The sequence below is a fragment of the Drosophila persimilis genome, unplaced genomic scaffold (assembly GCF_003286085.1).
Source record: "Drosophila persimilis strain 14011-0111.01,24,50 unplaced genomic scaffold, DperRS2 tig00000002-arrow-pilon, whole genome shotgun sequence".
Classification (NCBI taxonomy): Eukaryota; Metazoa; Arthropoda; class Insecta; order Diptera; family Drosophilidae; genus Drosophila; species Drosophila persimilis.
The window spans coordinates 16,324,146-16,343,602 of NW_020825289.1; the positions used below are offsets into that span (position 1 = coordinate 16,324,146).

Below are 19,457 nucleotides of genomic sequence, written 5' to 3' on the forward strand. Positions count from 1 at the left end.
GATTGTTTAAGTCTTAAAGATTAACTAGCAACACTTACAGGCAAAATGATAAGACTAATTTGAATTATCCAAACAATTAGCCAGAAACTAAATTTAATATTCTATTTTTTTGTAGTTTAGCTTCAAAAAAGTTAACCAAAAAATAGAAGATTTCGAAAATCAACAGAATCTGGAGAGCACACAACCTGCTCGCGAAAGTTTTCAAATGTTGACTGAAGGATGCTACGGAAAAAAACAAAGGACTTACAGTTATAAACATGTTGCATGCAACACTCGTGCTTTAGCAGTTGCTAAACATAAGGATATGCTCCTCCCTTGAAGGAAAGCGCAGGCGCCCTTCTTTCGGGGTGGAGCTACACTTAACTGGTATTTCCTAAGCTTACGAGGTATTGCAGTTAGTAGAAAAGATTTCCTATAAGTAGAATATGTTTCTGATGGCTTAAAACAAGATTTTGTTAAATTTCTGTTGTGCTAAAGAACCCCAGTCATTCTGTTCCGTTTCAGATAAGTATCCTCAGCTATTGCCCGCTTAGTACAGATATCAGAAATAGTATGAGCTCAGAGTATTCTACACAATCTACATGGGCACTCCTCTGAATGCGAATTTGTCACCCTTGGATCACGTTACGCCCCACTGAGCCCCGTCCAGCGATATCGAGTCTTGCCCCAAGAGTGTGGGGCTCCAAATCGAATAAAACAATTTAATAAAATCTAAACAAATTAATTGGAAATCAGTTCGAATCAGTGTCACTCTCAGCGCGGTCGTGTGGTGGTCCAGAAAATGTTGCAGGAGCTACGGAATAACTCAGATTTGGGGAGCCATTCCCTGGGCTTTGCCCTGAAGCGTCGAAACGATCGGTTCGTGGTGGAGCCCATCGGGGGCATAGTGAATCCTGCCTATGAGCCCGACCTATCAGGAGATGCTGCATCAACGGGAGGGGCCAATCGGGGCATTGGCCAATCAAAATGGCGAGTATAAACCAAAGATTACTCACTTGGATAATTTTCTCAATTTTCAATATTATCAGCGCAGTTATTACAACTTATAGTTATTCTTTTTAGTTATTATTAGTTAGTAGTAGTTATTCTGCCCTCTAGGCCTACTTAGATTATAAGCAGCTGTTCATAGGTGTCTGTCAGGAACTAGAATCCTTTGGTGTACACGGTCTTGGGTTTCTTGGCAGACGTTGGATTACGCTTGCGTTCGAACTGTAGTATGGGCGTTTTCTCGAAATCGTGCTCGATGATCGTTAACTCCCCAGGGCCTAGAATGGAGTATTGTCGCTGGCTGGAACTGGGCCCCAGGGTGTCCGCATACGTTTCCTTCTTGGGGCTGACCAGAACATCGGGGTCTTCAATTGAAATCGACTCGATGAGGGTGTAGTCCGCAGTTGTGACTCCATAGCGTTTGGGTAGGTTTGTGCCGGGCACTAGGGGAGAGTCGTCGTCTTCCGTCGGTGGGGCCTCCGGCTTGAGCTGATTCAGCCAGTCGTCCATGCGGTCGTTCGTCTCCGTCTTCTCTTCCTTCAGCTGCTCGTTGATCATGCTGGCATACACGTCCCGGGTGTGGTCGTAGTCGTCCATGTCCCACACACTCAGGAGGCGGGTGCTCAACATGTCCGTGTAGCTGGACAGCTTGTAGGCGGACTTCTGCCAGGGTCCACGGCTGACTTCCTTCGCTTTCTTCTTTTCGTCCGTTTTGGGCGGTTCTGGAGATCCAGCTGCTACTGGATCAGCATTCTCTTTTGAACTGTTTGTCTCCTGGGATGCAGTGATCTCTTCCTGCGACTCCGCCAGGCCGTACTCGATGGGGATTTCTTCGGGCTTCTCTTCTTCCATTGAAGCACGCCGCGCTTCCGCCTTGATGATGTCCCTTAAAATGGGAGTAGACTGCACCTCGGTGCACCTTAGTGGCTGCGGCTTTACGCACTGGTTGACCTTGTAGCCGTAGTAGCTGATGGCCGGTATGTTGTGGAGACCCGTGCGATACTCCTTGTACTCCGCCTTGTTTCGTACCGTCATTTGCTGGCTGAATACATCCCCGATGCTGTTGGAGGTCAGCAGCTGGGCAAAGTCATGATCGGGATTCTCCTTCTCCAGCTTGTCAAAGCGCAGACCCGTGACGCAAGCCTTGACTCGCTCCGGAAGATCCGCGTACACATCAACGTAGCCCTGCAGTCGGGCATCGATCAGCCCCTCCTCCATCGTGAGGGGTTTGTATGGAATCGTGGGGGAAGACATTTCCTGCACGCTTTGGGCCAGTGCTCCATTCAGCTCGCAGATGCGCTGATCGCTGGGCAGAAGGCTGCTCATGGCAACGTACTCGCTGCCGTCGTGGATGCATGTGTCCATGAAGGTGGGCGGGTAGGTCATCTGGTGGGTCCAGGTGAGCACGGCGCGGTCGGAGACCCTCTTGCCCAGACAGCGCATGTCGAGGCAGTGGAGCTTGTGGTTACTGGCCACATACAGCAGGTTGGGATTGGCGCTGCGGGCGAGGCAGGAGAAGGTCTCGCACTGTTTCATATCGACACTGCTGGCGTGGCACGGATTGAGCGGCTGGTCGATGCGCACGTCCACAGTAATCAGCATCGGTTGGCAAAGGTAGTGGAAGCTGCTGCTCCCTGAGGGTAGCAACTGGGCCCAGGTGCTGCTGTGCTTGTTGAAGGATTTCAGCATACATACATTGTGCTTTTCGATGTCCTGCTGCGTGACGATGTCTAGGAAGCTCACGGTCCGATCTTGGCAGGCAAGGGCCAACATGTTGGCGTTGCCCGCCGCCTGCGAGGCGCTGATAAAGGGCACATCTTCGCTGCTGTGCTTGCTCTGACAGACCAGCTCGAATTTCTCGCTCCAGTCCGACTCCTTCAGCTCGTAGATAGAAATCTCCTTCAGGAAGCGGCAGAGAAACATGTGGCCGTGGTTCACGCGAAAGCTTTCCAATGGCAGCAGCTGGAAGGGCTCGCTGGACGTTTCATTCAGCACAGCCGAGTGCAGGGGATGCCACAAATAGGCCTCGTCTTGCACCTCGGAGAAGTTCAGGTTCCGCAGCTTGTCGCCACTCACGTGCATGGCCAGGGTCTTGCCGTGGTAGCTCATTGTCTGGAGGTTGCCGCCCGTGTAGTAGTAGTCGTAGCTGTCCATGAAGTACCGGTTCTCCTGCGAGACTATGTGCTCTGCAATGTCAAACAGGCGCGCATCGTAGATCCCCCCACTTTTCTTCTTCTCTCTCTGTTTCATTTTCTTGGTGCGCTTCTCGTATTGGGCCCTTAGGTATAGCAGATGGTGCATATAATCGTCGTATGCCTGTGGCCGCTGCACGCAGGGCTCAATGAAGGCCGTCTGCCCGTCGCTGGCCACGAACACAGGCACCGGCACGTACTCTCTGCAGCTGGGAAACATCTGCAGCTCTTCGTCCGGCTTTACAGCGAGCCCCTTGTTCAGCGAGGGGTGGGCGAAATGGGCCGTCGTCTCCATCACGTACCGCAGACAGTTAGCCGTACCTTTGATCTCGTCTTTGGAGGCATCCTCGCCATTGTCTACAGACTTGCGCCCTTGATCCTCGTTGTCGGAGTTAATATCGCCATCGTCCTCGGTCGCGTACTCCCTGGCGGAATTCGACTCCGCTCTGATGCTTTTCGAACTGGTCGCCTTGTGATCGTTGACCGAGTTGTTCAGTTTATCCAGCTTCAGTCTCTTGGTGTAGCGGCGAGGCATTTTGACTGCAATGTGGAAAGAAACGATTCGGATATGCCGGACATGTGCCTCTCACGATAATTACCTGTACTGGGGTTCGTCTACAGTCCGCAGTGCTGCTCTAGGGGGATGTCTGCTTTGATCGATTCTCTAATTCAATCGGGTTTATGCAAAAAAATTAATCAAATCGACCGCAAAAGTTTGTTTATCACATGTTGTCTCCTTCAGTGTGACCATCAGAATATACTAAAATATACCGTCTCATTTTAAATATAAACCATAAACATACCTAGTCCTCTTCTTTGGTATTTCGACATTCACGCAGGCTCGGGGAGTTTATTCCGAAATTCTGTGTATCGAGGAAACATTCAACTAAAAAACAGTTCCGAAATTCGCAAAAAATATTTATCGTTTATATATTTATCTAGAAATATGTAGCAAATGTAAAGTTACGTGTAGTTAATGTGTAAAAACATACCTTTTTTACATCGGTATATTTCTGAGGGACTGACGGTCGCACTGATGCTCATACATGAGACGCAAAAATGAGACGGGAGAGCGGAGTTTTGAATGGGCTATAGAAAATGGTATGGACAACAGGTAGAAACAGCCCAGGGAAATGTCAAGGCTCGTACGAACCCCACCTCGATGAACAATACTCTATGGAGATAAATTGAATGTTGACTCCATGGTATATTAAGCAAGTGGGTTGGTTTTACCTGGCATGCGTTGCATTTTCAGGCCCGTTTTGCCCACTGTCCATACCCTCTTTCCACAGCGTTTTCCCAGATAAATACAATTCGACGAATTAAGTGCGAATTTATTATATAGAAATCCAATAAAAGCAAGTATTTCGAATAGGCCAATCATGTATAGAATTGATTCATCAATCGTATAAAATTGAGTAGGCATGGCTAAATGTTCTATTTAGCTGGTAATATTCAACGGAACAAAGAATATGAGGAATATGGTTTCCAATCCTGACGGAGAACGATTAACCTATTACAAGCCAAGGGGGTATTTCAATTTTCCACTGAAAATAATGAAAATTTAATCATTTTAGCGCAGTTCAGCTGAAAAATATCGTGGTTTTTTTTTAAGTTTATAGTAGAGATGGCATGAATCCTCAAGAAGAATTTACAATCAGTAATATTTTCCGCCATTTACCTCAAGTAGTTGAACTATTTAAATACAGGGGGCTTTAGTGGGAATCCGATAGAACCGAACATCGACAGGGTTGCATTTTCCAATATCAAGTTTTTGGGGCTAATGTTGTTCCCCAAATAAAATTTTACAATTAAGTGTGTGAGAACGCGAACGGTTGCCTGCTGCCTGCTTGTGGGTGGAAGCGAGTGCGCGAACAAAAAGGGCGAAACGCGAACGCGAATAGAAAAGGAGCAGAATTACACAAGTTGGAAAAACGTTTTTGAGACCGAATATTGATTTTTTCATAGAATCAGTCGCGCGGTTGTTGCCGTTGTCCGTTTCTGTGGAAAGATCAGTGCTGTGATAGATAACAGTAAAGAAAAGCAATTGAAAAGCGGGCAGTATTTGCCCACTCCACTGCTAGTCCCAAAGTCGACCCATTTCTGCCAGGAGGAGAGACACCAACACCCCCACGCACACACAAACAGACACACGGCCCACGACGAGTGTCAGGTGAGTTTTGATGTCCACTAGCACTCTTCTATACCCAGTCCCCCGCACACTCTCTCCCCCACTCCCACTCCCACAAACCCAAGCACACACCTGCACAGCAGGCACGATGAACACACATACACATGCAAAACCAGACAAAACAAATGCAAAATGCAGCGAAAGAGCAGCAAAAGTAACTTAATTTGATCATCCCCATTTGTTACGCTGCCCTCTGCACTCTGCTCTCTGCCTAGTGCATTTGTTTTGTTGCAACTCTCCCACAACTACTACTCTCGCTCTCCATATTCCCCCGCCCGTCTCTCTGTCTTGTCTTTCTCTCTCAAGTCTACAAACTCTTGCGCTCGCCCCCATTAAAACACGCTGCATCATCCAAACTTTATCATTTGCATCCATGTATTTGTAATTACTTTTTCTCTTTCTGTCTCTGTCTCTCTATCTCCATCTCTCTCTTTCTCTATTTCTCTTTCCAATTAGCACAACTGTATTTTGCACTGCTTCTTCTGCTTGCCTGTTCCTCCTTCTCCTGCTGTAGTTAACAGTTAGCTGTTAAAAGTTGCCACCTTGCATGTTGTTGTTGTTGTATCTGCTGCTAGCCATGTATCCCACTAATGCATCCAATTTCTTCATTTTTTGTTCGTTTTTACGGTTTCCTTTTTTTTGTTTGGTTTTTGCTGCTAATTTTGACAAGCCCCACGGAATGGCTCCATGGCTCTGACGTAATGCCAGCGCCTGTCTCTGCCTCTCCCTCTCTCTTTCCTCTCTCTCTCTCTCTCTTTCTCTGTCGACGTTTTCCCAGCTCTAAACGACCTCCAGCAAAACTTCGCCGCAGCACTGTGGGGCCTCTGCAGAGTGGAAGCGGAGACGTACTACTCTCTTTGTTCTTAGAGTTTTCACCTGTTAGAAGCTCTACTGTACTTGCAGACTTGTTATTTGCTGTTTTGTGAAATTTTATTGCTCTCTATAGCGATTGAGGCGGGGACGGAGTGCTTGATGTAACGGTAACCTGTCGGCGCCATCGCCAGTCATTTTCCTTTATTCCCTTTCGTTTTCTATCCTCCGTTCCGTTTGACTTTTCTGCATATTTAATGCGTAGGTCAGTTTACCCCCAAAACACACACACAAACACGCATATACGGACATACATGGATGCGAAAGCAAACAAACACGAAGAAAAAGTTCACAAATTGCTTTTGGCGCCTCCTTCTCGTTGCTGTTGTTGTTGTTGTTGTTGCTCTTGTTGTTGTGTTTTCTTTTGTCCACTCAGGTGGTTTACCTACTGCCTACTCTCTCCGTTATCCTCCCATACCCATCCCGCCCGTCTTCTGCTGCGGCGGCTCTGTTTTTATGTAACTTTCAAATCGATTGCAAACACGTAACAGTAGAGCAACCTGCACAGTCCGCCACCAGCCCCCAAAAACCCCGAATCGCCCCCCTGCTCGACCCATGTCCTCGCATATCATGCAACAACACTCTGACGTTAAGCGTGTGATTTTGTACGTCTTTGCATCCTGCAGTAAAGGGTATGCTGGTTTGGGCTAGCTGTTTGTCATGAAGAGAAGAAAACCAGGCATTTCCTGGAAGATATCCCTCATTGCTGTAGGAAGCATCTCAAAATCCCTAAAGTTATAGTTCAGTACTCAGGAAAAACGATCCAATCATTCACATAGGAATATGCTAGGGTATTACTAACTTTGGCCCCTACAAAATGTTCCTTCTATCTAGCTTTTTTTTTTGGTGGCCTGCGGCCTGGCATAGCGTGACATTTCCTTTATGTGATTTGCTGCCGTTGTAGTTGTCCCTGGCCCCTGGTGCCTAGCCTCTAGGCCCTCGTTGTTCCGTCCTCAAGAAAAGCAGAACATTTGAATAATTTCCGTTTTGCAATTTTGTCGCTACAGCTGGCGATATCCTTGAAAGGGTCGGACAAATTGCACTCAATCGAACAGCAAGACCATGAAATGCTTGCAGTTCCCCGACTATTTCTGGGGGGAAATCAATCCTTCCATTGACTGACTGACACAAAGAGGAGTTCCTCGGAAGAAGATCTACAGAAATGTCAAATAGTTCTGCAACTATTTTCCCAGCTGGGGAACCGCCTCCAATGGGTTTGTTGTTGCCCGTTGACCTGCCAACGGTTGCCATGGCGCTCTGCCAAATTGTCGATATTTTGTGTGCTCCTTTGGCACGGACACGGGTACGTGTACGGGTACGGGTATGGGCACGGCACTATTAGGTTGTACGAGTATGTCTACCTATAACCTCCTCTCCATTTGCCAATTTCCATGGCTCGACGAGTTTTCCTCACTCTTCTGCCACTGCTACTGCTGCTTTCCTTGTTGCACCCTCGCGTACAATTGTAATTATGAATAATTCGCCATAAATGGCACACGCTGGCCTGCAATTATTGGAATTGAAGTGCCCCAGATGTGCCGCCGATAAATCGCCACTCGTTACATAGTTATACAATATTTCAGCTATTCGCATACTATATTTAAATATATGTATGTACTCGTACCCGTATTCTTCTGCTGTCATTATATCATTACGTGCGACCACAGAGAAAAGTGCAAGCGCAACTTTATCAGCGCCCATAAATCGCCAGGCGAAAAGGTCAAAGTTGAGCCCTGGTGGTGGCTTCTGCAAGGGTGGTGGACTTACCTTGTAACCTCCAGCCTACGGCAGGCGGAACTTTAAATGAGATGCCATTCTGCATTGCTTTGCGCCTCGCCCGAAGGTGTTTTAATGGGTAAAATTTCGGAATTTTAATAGTTTTAGGACAGAGTAATAAAGATTTCGGTTAGCAAGAAAGCTATCCTTCAGAAACATTCGTGGTTTTGAAGGAGAAGTTATGCACCCAGCCATGATCCGAGAAGCTAAAGATGTTCGGCAGAGCATAGCAAAATTAATTCTCCCTAAACCTATGGTAATAGTCTGGGGTCTCGATTCTGTCTCTCTTGCTTCTCTGGGGCTGTCCATCCAGCCATTGCTGAGGTATATCAGAATAACTGAAAGAATCGGCAAAGACCCCTGCATGGTCTTATAAGATAAGCAGATAAGATAGGGAGAGGGAGCTTGGGCAATTACTGGGGCACCATTGATGTAGGGAGAGGTGCTTCTACTTTGGAAAGCTTTTTATGGACAAAGTTGTACTTTTTATTGCGAGTTTATGCAGAAAAGACGGGCATGTATTGCTGCAGTTGAAATGGGTAATGACCAATGAAGCAACGAAAGTTGTGGCCTTCTGCATAATAAACTCTAAACAGTGACTCTCTCTATCTCTCTCTGGAGGGTCATCATACATCACACGCAAAGTTGTTCCAGTTCAGATACGAGTTCAAACTGCTCTGCCCTCACAGCCATTCATAACCTAAGACGCAAAAAAGATTTACTCATAACGAGTTTTGTTCTGTTTGGCGTATAAATTTATACACAAATATATATTGTATGTGTATTACTACGAGTATATGTACATATGTATGTATGTATGTATTTATCTATATCTGCTGGCGAGCTGCGTCACATGTAGCTGGCGGCAGTCCACTCGAGTGGGGAGTCGCTTCTGTTTTTGTTGTTGTTTTTACTTTTTTTTTTTTTTTTTTGCGATTATTAGTTGATAAATTTACTCGTATGACGCACTCAATCAGCTCCCCGCGGCCCCTGCCAAAAGGGTTCATAACGTTGTCGTGCTCCTGAGCATGTGTGAGATTTTCATGGCTTTGGCACTCTTGGCCCTCATCTGGGCCAGGGTACGAAGCGGCCCGGACCCGGTGACCCTCTTGGCGGAAAACTGGGTTAATGTAATGCATACATGTGCTACAGCAAGAAGAGGAAGAGAATGGGAGGAGGAGATGGAGAATAGAGGCAGATGATGGGCTGCAGTCTCTTTTTTCCATCTCTCTTTCTCTCGCTCTCTTTCTTTCCTTATCTGCGGCTGCAAGGGGGCTGGTACTATGCGGCTTGGCCTGCTTATTTAGTTTCAAGTACGTACATTGACGCCAAAAGCTTTGAGCACAGTAGAACCTGACTAACGTTGCGAGCAGTGACAGTAATCCCTGGCTTACCAAAGATAACGATTTAGATTTAGACTAACAATAAAAGGTGGGGCTTTGGCTTTCTTATACTTTTGGAATATATAAAAATATTTGCTAAACTAACTAACTTTGGCTGTGGCTCACTGCTTCTTTACCCTCATTAACTGCGCTTCTGTTTTACTCTTCCCTCTTGATTCAAGGTGAAGCCTTCCATTCTTTTCCCACTCTTTAAGTTGCATATTTGGTGGGCGGCTGCCACCGAAGAGCGCTCTCTGGCAGTGCCACACCTTGCATTAATACACCGATTTTCCACAGCTTTCGATGTGTGGTTGTCTCTTTGTCCTTTTTGTTTTATAATTTTCATGTACTCTTCTCTTTATTTTTATATGATTTATGTTTTGTGACGTTCCCGCCGCTGCCGCTGCCGTTGCCGCTGCCGCTGACGCTATCTGTCTGTCTCTGTCTGTCTGCTGCCTCCATTCAAACATGGCGCACGCACACAATTATACTCCCACACAAACATCGACGCCGACGCTGACGCCGACGGTGGCTGATGAATCAAATGCATTGTTAATACACTCTCACACACCAACACACACACACGCACGCAAAATGCATTGCATGCACAGGAAGAAGCTCCGTTTGTTTTCGTATTTCGTTTTGTTAATCCGAAGACCCGAAGCAGGCTAAGTATTCAAAATTAAGGCAAAAAGTCAAGAGAGCAAACGAGCTGAAAATATTCAGACAAGATAAGAAAAGACAGAGAAATTAAGCAATGCCCCAAGCAGAGGGCGGCTATGTATCGCTGCCGGCTGTGAATGGCAATGGCAGCGCCATCTATCAGTCGACCACCGAGCCCTCAGCCCCGCCCTCTGTATTCGAGAGTGTCAAGCGGGTGATCGGGCAGGCGATCAAATCGACGCCCGGGGACAGCGAGGAGTTGTTGCGCTCCGAGCGCCAGCCGGTCATTGTTGGCGGTGTCAGGTAAGTGGTGCGAGGGTCGCCCATTAGGGTGGCCCACCCTCACATATCTAGTGAATACCCAAGGTGTATTCTGTACAATGCGAGGCCCCAGAGTAGCCTCCTGCCATCGCTCCGGCCACTATCGTCAGAGTATAAGTACACCTTGCGCACTGCTCCCGCACTCACCTCACTCTTAATCACACAACTCCCGTTCCATACACTCTCTCACACGCACACGTACTCGCACTCCCACTTCCCATTACTCTCACTCTCCTCCCAGTGACCTCCCCGTCCTCCTCCGGCCAGCTACCCGCCCTCTTCCCGCTTAATTGTGATTGCATGTCTTTTGCTTTTGATTGTTGCTCTTGTTGCATTTGTTGTTTCCCTTTTTGTTCTTTTTGCACATTGCATTTGATTTGATTTGGCCACAAGGAATACATAAATATATCCTGGCCATATCATTACCGTTACATCATCACCCACATCCCCTCTAAAGACCAAAAGTGAAGGGAGGATTGTATTACTCTCTCTGTAGAGTATCTGTAGCTGCCTGTCCCTCGAAACCCACCATTCAGTCATCGAATCTTCTTTCGGGGTTAGCCATGACTCAAGGTCGCCGATTTCTGCAGCGCAGTTTGCATTTTTACCGCCTTACCGCGCGCTCTCTTCCGCTCTGCCGCTCTGCCTGAAAGTTTTACAGTTTTGTCAATACAACAAACGTAGACGAGAGCAGAGCTAATGCTCCACTCAATCCACACTCCCGGCTCGTCGGGGGCCGCGACAGCGGTTTAGTTGGACGCCAGCCGCGGTCCGACCCACATTCGTTCTATTTCTGTCCGCTCTTGATCTGTGCCAGAGATCTCAAGTGCTTTAATTAATATTTCCGCTGTAAGTGGGAGCCCGCAGCCTGTGCAGTGCCCGTGATTTAGCTCAATTAATTTCGCATCCAAGTGAGACAAACGATTGTAAGCGAGAGCTCGGTCACTCTCCGCCCAGTGCAATGCACTTATCCATGGGTCAAACCGATCTCAGCCGGCTCGAACCGGTTAAAACAGGGCCTGGCACCGGCTGGAGTCGAGCTGTAAGCTGAGAACTCGAAGTCGAAGACGAACACAAAAGCAAAAGCAAATAATAAACAGCAGATTAACTGGCAACAGTCAATCTCTTTCATTTCTCCCCCATTCTCTTTCCCGAAAACCCCCCTTCCCCCACCGAAAGAAAGAGTCTCAGGACTGGAATTTTTGGTGTAAAGGAATCGATTCGATTCAACTAAAAATGCCTGTGGCCTGTAATTAGTTGGTTAAATCTGTCCTTGAATGGATGGACACCTTCCCCCACCAGGGCCGTCAATAGTAATTGCCCTGTGGTCAGTGGCTGGAACTTTCCACTCGCCGCATCTAGGCTCTCTTCAATTAGCTCCTATGGGGGATTACCCAAAGCTCCATTCGGGGATAATCACGTAATCAATTAAAGTCTGAATTTCACTCCAATTAAATCTGTCTTTAAAAGCGTAGTTGTAGCGCTGGCAAGAACTCCATTCGAATAGTTTTTCTCCTCCTATCCTGTGGGATTGCCCTGTGACTCGGCTAGAGCATAATCACGTAGCCAATTAAAGGTGATAGCCATTCCATTCCAGCAATTCCAGGATAACGAGTCCACCTTTCTCCAAGTTGCCTCCAGACCTTCCTCTCCCCCCTCCACTACTTCAGCATTAACTAATTGAGTTTGGGGCTCGTCCTCGCCTCGCAGTAAAACTTTTCTGTTTGCCAAAAAAGGGTGGGAGAGTAAACAAAAGTTGTTCTCACATTCCAGCTCTCTCTCTGTTTCCTGCTTCAAAAAGGTAGCGGAAGTTTAAGAGAGCGCTGCTCCGAGGGGAACGGTAAATTATTATGGCAGCAGCTGGGCTCATATTTCTGGCGCCACTTGTTTTTTCCACCAGACAACTGCCACATCCCACATCCCACATCGTCATTTACCCCGAATGACATTGCGTGACTCATTTGCTTACGTTTTACGTAACGCAACGTGACAGCCTACACGGCGTCCTTGCCCCTCCCCCCATCAAAATCCCATTTCATTCATTAAGCCGGCGAAATTACTCTATAATACTCTTCCTCTCTCTCTCTCTCTGTCTCTGTCTCTCTCTCTCTCTGTGCCTTTCTCTGTTAATATCCCCTAAGAATTACTCAAAAGAAATATATCTTTATACATATATCGAAAGAGGTTTCTTGCTGATTTTTCACATACGTATAACCGTGGAAAAGTCCTCAAGGAACTGCCTAGAGTTTGTGTTTTTTTGGTTATTCTTTGCTTGCATGCTCATAGACTCTCTTTCAGAGACCGCGACAAAACTGGTAAGACTCTGAACACCAAGATGCCGTCAGCACCGACACACACTGCCGAGGAGGCACACCTGCTGGGGTAAGCAAAGTCCACCGATCCCAAGTACCAAGAACCAAGAACAACAGCCCAAGCAGCGACCGAATCAGATTCCCCATGAACCTACGTATATACCCCTAATATATATTGTATATCTCAAACACCCCCCCACCTCCGAATGTAAGATATTCGAGCGTTCCAATCCCCCCTTTCACACTCAAATATACACACACACCGTAAACACTGTAACACTCTTACACTATCACACAAGTTTAGAGTTTTGTTTTATGTTAATGTTAATTTGTCACACATTAGAATTTGATTTATGAATATCTCTGCGAGAGAGACAGCAGTACATACTCGTAACCCGTACGTTTGTAAGTATCTTTGCCTAGATTTGAGTTGAATTTGAGTTTTTGGTTGTGTGAATTGCAAGCAGACGATAAATAGAACTAAGCCCTATAAACAGCATCTGTCTATCTCTCTCTCTCTATCTATCTCTCTGCCCTAACCCGAATGTTGATTGACCGAACTTCTTTCGTCTTGATTTGATTTGAGTTTTGCATTCACTATAAATACTATACGATACATAAACATATACTGTATGCCATATAGAGCGTAGTCGAGCAGCGCGATCATGCCGCAGTCCTCCCCGATTTACATTACCGATTAGCATTATTAGTAGCCTTTTAGACAAGTCCATAGATAAGGATGCACCCAGAGCCATAGTCCGACTGGATGCCAGTCCATGAACAGCTGCCGCATTTACAGCTGCTGCTCTTGCTGCTGCTGCCCAAAACCCCACTAATCAATCAGTTGATTCACCAGGAAACAGACTCACTTGGTTACTAATTGCATCCCCGCTTTGCCATTCCTAACCACAGCACCATGCCCGTTGACCCCATGGACGACATCGAACTGCGCTCCGTGCAGCTGCACTTCCCGAACGCACGAGGCTCCATCCTGGAGGCCTGCGACCAGCGCCGTGTGCCCACAGACAAGGGTGACATACACGTGGCCATACAGGGCGATACCTCCAAGCCGGCCATCGTCACCTATCATGATCTGGGCCTAAACTGTGAGTACTGTTCTTTAAACTGAAGTAAGCTCCAGTCTTAGAATACGTGCTCGCACAGATGCCACCAGCTTCGCTGGCTTCTTCAACTTCCCAGTGATGCGGGGCCTGCTGGAGAACTTCTGTGTGTACCACGTGACGGCACCCGGTCAGGAGGAGGGTGCCCCAGCATTGCCAGAGGAGTAAGTCCTAAAATACAAATCATCTGGAAATATCTCTCGCTAATGCACTCGATCTTCATCCAAACAGCTACGTGTATCCAACCATGGATGAGCTAGCCGCCCAGCTGCTGTTCGTGCTGTCGCACTTTGGATTGAAGTCCGTGATTGGATTCGGAGTGGGAGCTGGAGCCAACATCCTGGCCAGATTCGCCCACGGCCACCCGGACAAGGTGGGGGCACTGTGCTTGATCAACTGCGTGTCCACGCAGTCGGGGTGGATCGAGTGGGGCTACCAGAGCTTCAACGCCCGCTTCTTGCGCACCAAGGGCATGACTCAGGGCGTCATTGACTATCTGATGTGGCACCACTTTGGACGCAATCCGGAGGAGCGTAACCACGACCTGGTGCAGATGTATAAGCAGCACTTTGAGCGTGCCGTCAACCCGACTAACCTGGCCATGCTCATCAACGCATACATCCATCGCAACGACCTGCACCTGGCGCGCACTCCGCCAGGCACCCCGGGCACGGAGACGGCGGCCACCACGCTGAAGATGCCTGTCATCAACATCACGGGTTCGCTCTCGCCGCACGTGGACGACACGGTCACCTTCAATGGTCGCCTGGACCCCACAAACTCGTCCTGGATGAAGGTTTTTGATTGATTATCCTCTTACTGTATGGATTATCCGATTTCTGACTGTCGATTCCTTCTGCCTTTCAGATTTCCGATTGCGCTCTGGTGCTCGAGGAGCAGCCGGCCAAGCTGGCCGAGGCCTTTCGGCTGTTCTTGCAGGGCGAGGGCTATGGTAAGTGTTAGAACACGCACACTCCACCACAACAACATCAACCAACTACTCCAACAACAACTGAACAACCTCAGCAATCTCTGCTACAATCTCAGCAATCTATTACCTACTTACTACTCCCCTCTTAACTATCCACTACTACTACTACTACTACTACTACTACTACTCTTACTACCACTATCTTAGTCTTGTTCCTCAAGAACCCCGACAGGGACTGCGAGCAGTCGTGGAGCTGCCTCCAGAACCCTCCTCCAAGAGAAGCTTAGTTTCAGTTCAGTTCAGATCAAGAACCAGTCCAATTAGGCACCTAGCCTAGACCCTGCAATCTATCACACCCTAGATCCTAGACACACAGAATCCAAGTCGCCTTCTGGCCTTACCCAACCTAAACCTTAGCCTAAACGGATGAGAATCTTTGAGAATCAAAAGCTTTTCAAACCTAAACGAAACAAAAAACCAAAGAAAAACTAATTTTAAACAAATTGTGCAAAATTTTATATGTAACAAATTTACAAATTGGAAAAAGAAAACATTGAAATTCGTTCGTATTATGTTGAAGAACCAAAAGTATTTGTACGCAAGAAAAGTATTTCAAAATAAAAACCGAAAAGTTGTTGAAAATCAATCGTTTACTTTCTCTATATACAATATACATATAACCCTTCCAGCCCCTCCAAAACTTCCCCTAGATAGGGCCAGACCCTTCCCACGAACACACAGAAACCGATGAAGTATACCCCAATTCAATACGAACGCCAAATGCATTATCGCATCAACAGAAAAAACAAGATATTTCAATATGTTCATTACTTTGTTTTTCATTTCTTTTTCCTTTCTCCAAAACTGCTTGTTTTTGCTAAAAACCAACATACCAAAAAAAAAAAAAAAATATACAAAAAATACGAAAAAAATGCAAAAAAACTATACCAAAACTACCGAACAACACGCCACACGAATCCAAATGAAAAACAAAACCAAAAAATATATATCACACGAAATTGCACTCTGAATCAATTACAAAACCAACCACATCCCCCATGCCACGCCATGAATATGCACATGACCTTGGGTGCCACACATTCGATTTCATGCCCCAACCATCCATCTGTCCATCCATCCACCGGCTTGGTCCCGTTCTGGGTCTGGTCTCTGATGCCCCGAAAATACAACTGTGTTCTTTTGCACTCTAATTCTGATTTTTTTTTCGTTTCGAAATTCGTTTCCAACCAACAAACTATATATTCTCGTAATCTAATGCGCGTTCTCTATAATTTCAACAAAACAACAAAATATAATAAACGCATATATGGTATGTATATTTGTACACCCGCCCGCCGACCAACACACACACACACACAAAACATATGTAAATACCCAACTGTAGTATCCGAGAAGCCCCAGTAGGACGTACCAACCCCCAAGGCACAGCGCAGTAAAAAATACCGATACAAATAACAAAACCGAAATTCTAGTTGGAATGCATTTAGCTAATTAATTAATAAAATAATTCAAATTAACATTCGTATATAAACACACATACAATATGTACTTATAAAATAGTCAAAATGTAGAGTTTAGAGAACAAAAATACTCTCAAGTGACTTGCATTCGCCTGCACACACGTAGATTTTGGCTTTTGACTCCCGGCTATGCTAAACAGTAGAGTACAGTGCCGCCTGGCAATTGATGCTTTGACGCTTTTCCAATGCTCTTTGATTTTCCCCCCACACACAACACATCCACTGACCCACCCACACACCCACTCACACACACTCACAAGAACACCTTAATTAGAAAAAAAAAACCTATAATTTATTTTTGATGTTTTATTTATTTCATTTATTTACACGCAAATTGAATACAAAATACAACAACTACAACTACAATTACAATTACTACAACAACAACAAAATAATTGTAAAAACCCCCCACAAAAAGCCGTTGGCACGCTCCAAAAGCTGGCACGCAAAATCTCAATGGCCAGTCGGAGCAGTTCCACACAAATTGAGCTTAGTGTGCAGTGAGTGAGAGAAAGGAGATAGAGCCAAGGAAGAAAGCTTAAGAGAGATAGAGCAGGAACAGCGGTGTGACGGCAGCACAGACTCCCCCCGCCCCCACCCCCAAGAAGTAACCGGAGGGGCCCTAGAGTGAGACAAATTGGATGTAACCACACCCATAAAAACAACTCCCACACACACCGACACACACACACACCGAAGGAAATGCACACACACGCCCTCTAGAAACAGTAACGGTACAGCAACAAGTTGAAGCTTTCCTTTCTCCCGATCCGGGGAGTCCCCTGAAGCTTTTCTTTTTTCGTTTGTGTGTGCTCTTTGTTTTTACGTTGACCTTTTATATTAATTATTGATTATACATATATAGTCGTAAGAGATCTAAGAAGCGGCAGCAGCATTAGTTTCCACTTTTATTTGTTGTCTACATAAATATTTACAATAAACGTATTGCCTATGTATGTATATGTTCAATACCTATTTCCCCTATGGTCTTGTTTTCTTACTTGTTTATTTTCCTGCCCCAAAAGTCGAGCTGTACCGCACACATCAACACATTGCCACACCACAACCCCACGCAGCAGCCGCAGCTTACAGCGCCCCATGTACGAGTATTTGAAGCAATAAATTTATACATACTTTCTACAAATATACACACAGAACAGACATTGCTATTATATACATACAACCAAAATACATAAATACATACAAAAGTATATGCAAAGAAAAGAAAAACAATAACTGAAAGTGTAAGCTTTTGTTGTATATCTGAGAATTCTGAATAAAACGAACAACGTAAATTTCAAACTGTGACGAACCCTGAAAGAAGAACTAGTTCCAGTCATTCGAAACGTGTCGAGTCGCGTCTCTTTCCCACAGCATCATCCTTGACATCACCGGCAGATGGCGCCCTCCATCCAGAAAATCCTCCCCTCATTGTCAGATCGACTCATCAACCAGAGCAACGATTGTCGCCGCATCATCCTGAATCAGTCATCAATCAAGATCCACTCCACACACACACACACACACACACACACAGAATGTCCAGAAACATCACACGCCTACACAGACATCTTTTAAACAGCAGCAAATCCCTAGAAAGTGTATAAAGAAACACCCATCAAGAACAACCAACCAACCAACCAGTCAATCAATCAATCAGTCAACCAATCAACAACTTACATGCTCAAGAGTAACATAACGTAAATAACTACTACCTTCCCCTCCAAAAACAACCAACAATCAACCACTAATACTGCCACAGCAACGCCTCTTTCGACGCCGGCGAGCTCCCCGTGCGGCACCAAGTACCACACTTACTCCTCGATATTCTTCGCCAACTTCCGGGAGCAGCAGCAACAAGCGAGGGAGGAGCGCGACCGGGAACGGGAGCATGATCGCCAGAGGCAGCTAAATCTCCGGATTGGCAATCGGCTACGCGAGACGGCCATCAACTGTACCAACAACGGATCTGGAGCCGGAGCCGGGGACAATAACAACGCCGACGCCAGCGAGGAGGAAGAAGACCAGGAGAACGGAAACGGAAATGGCAACCGTGCCTACGTCACCACAGACACATCCGGCACACTCTACTACGGCACACAGAGCAACAAGATACGCATCACCGAGAACCCACTGCCCGAGCCGGTCAGCTCCTAGATTGTTACGCCCTACTCCTACCCTTCCCACAACCAAGAGAAACCAAAACTACGCCACACTAAGGTACACTAAATAGAAGGTCTGGCCTTAATCCACACACTGTTAATGTTGTTACAAGCGAAAAGAGAGCAGAAATAATCACACAGCAACAGCAGCAGCAGCCGCAGCGCAGCGCAGCCAAGTCAAGCCAAGCTTCAGAGTAAACTTAAAAGCCGAGCCGTGCTCCAAGAGACACCCCACACTCCAGTACACACACACTCACCGCTAGAGAAAAGACCCAATAATTACGTTAGCCACCAAAGAGAATACGTTCTTGTTTTCGCTTTCCCCGATTATCGATCGAAAGAGTGCGGAGAGGCTCTATCGAGATATTTGTAATTTACACTTTGTGCCTGAGCGTTACGCATGCAGTACATAGAACATAGCCCCCACAAGACACAAGAACCCCCCACATATATCCAGCCAGATCGGTACGGATTGGCAGCTTAGGAATCCTTTTTTTGACGAGCTTGCTTAGTTGTTGTGAAACGAAGCGTAACGAAATCAGAAACGAACAATATACAAAAATATACATATGTGTGCATGGATATATCCGTGCACACGGATGGATCAATTAAGATCACGATGAGGTAACGTAACTCAAAGATTAAAAGCATTTTCGCTTAATGTTAAAACAAAAATTAAAAAGAAAAAACTGTTAACTTAATCCCAAGAATAACGAAAACGAAAAAGTGTAGCATATCAAATAACGAAAAAATACGAATACACAAATCTCTCAAAATTACATATATAATTATACAAGAACCTACATAGATAAATATTGGACACGAGACCCCATACAACACCAAACACACACACACAGCCACGCAAACATACAGCCACACAAACACGATATGAATATAGAATAAATATATACATAAATACGAGTATATACATATATGAATAATGACAACTTTTTGCAATAACTTCGAATTCAATTCAATAAAAGTTTTAGAAGCTTGAGACAAGTCATG

At 46.0% G+C, this 19,457-nt stretch overlaps 2 protein-coding genes across 13 annotated transcripts; one reads left to right on the forward strand and one right to left on the reverse strand.

Moving 5' to 3' along the window:
• Positions 1–687: 687 nt before the first annotated feature.
• LOC6593207 lies at positions 688–3,900 on the reverse strand. Its single transcript, XM_002018000.2, has 2 exons — positions 3,779–3,900; positions 688–3,719 (listed from the first exon to the last, which is right to left on the reverse strand). The coding sequence occupies exon 2, from the start codon at positions 3,712–3,714 to the stop codon at positions 1,144–1,146; it is 2,571 nt and encodes an 856-aa protein (XP_002018036.1). The 5' UTR covers positions 3,715–3,719; positions 3,779–3,900; the 3' UTR covers positions 688–1,143.
• A 1,077-nt stretch (positions 3,901–4,977) lies between these two features.
• LOC6593206 (protein NDRG3) lies at positions 4,978–19,455 on the forward strand. 12 transcript variants are annotated; one of them, XM_026987000.1, is made up of 7 exons: positions 4,978–5,352; positions 12,669–12,764; positions 13,607–13,800; positions 13,859–13,979; positions 14,047–14,611; positions 14,683–14,767; positions 18,050–19,455. In XM_026987000.1, the coding sequence occupies exons 2-7, from the start codon at positions 12,718–12,720 to the stop codon at positions 18,442–18,444; spliced, it is 1,407 nt and encodes a 468-aa protein (XP_026842801.1). In that variant the 5' UTR covers positions 4,978–5,352; positions 12,669–12,717; the 3' UTR covers positions 18,445–19,455. The 12 variants fall into 12 exon arrangements, with proteins under 12 accessions (XP_026842801.1, XP_026842803.1, XP_026842798.1 ...); XM_026986997.1 differs by having other exon boundaries at positions 4,979–5,352; positions 12,681–12,764; XM_026986994.1 differs by lacking the exon at positions 4,978–5,352 and adding an exon at positions 10,129–10,364.
• The last annotated feature ends 2 nt before the right edge of the window (positions 19,456–19,457 follow it).

What these genes read in the sequence shown, in the direction of transcription:
- LOC6593207 (XM_002018000.2), bottom strand. Translation starts at nt 3,714, where the DNA reads ATGCCTCGCCGCTACACCAAGAGACTGAAGCTGGATAAACTGAACAAC.
- LOC6593206 (XM_026986994.1), top strand. Translation starts at nt 10,156, where the DNA reads ATGCCCCAAGCAGAGGGCGGCTATGTATCGCTGCCGGCTGTGAATGGC. An exon ending in GTCATTGTTGGCGGTGTCAG is followed by an intron (nt 10,365 to 12,668) that starts GTAAGTGGTGCG and finishes GCATGCTCATAG; the next exon opens with ACTCTCTTTCAGAGACCGCG. An exon ending in TCATGATCTGGGCCTAAACT is followed by an intron (nt 13,801 to 13,858) that starts GTGAGTACTGTT and finishes GTGCTCGCACAG; the next exon opens with ATGCCACCAGCTTCGCTGGC.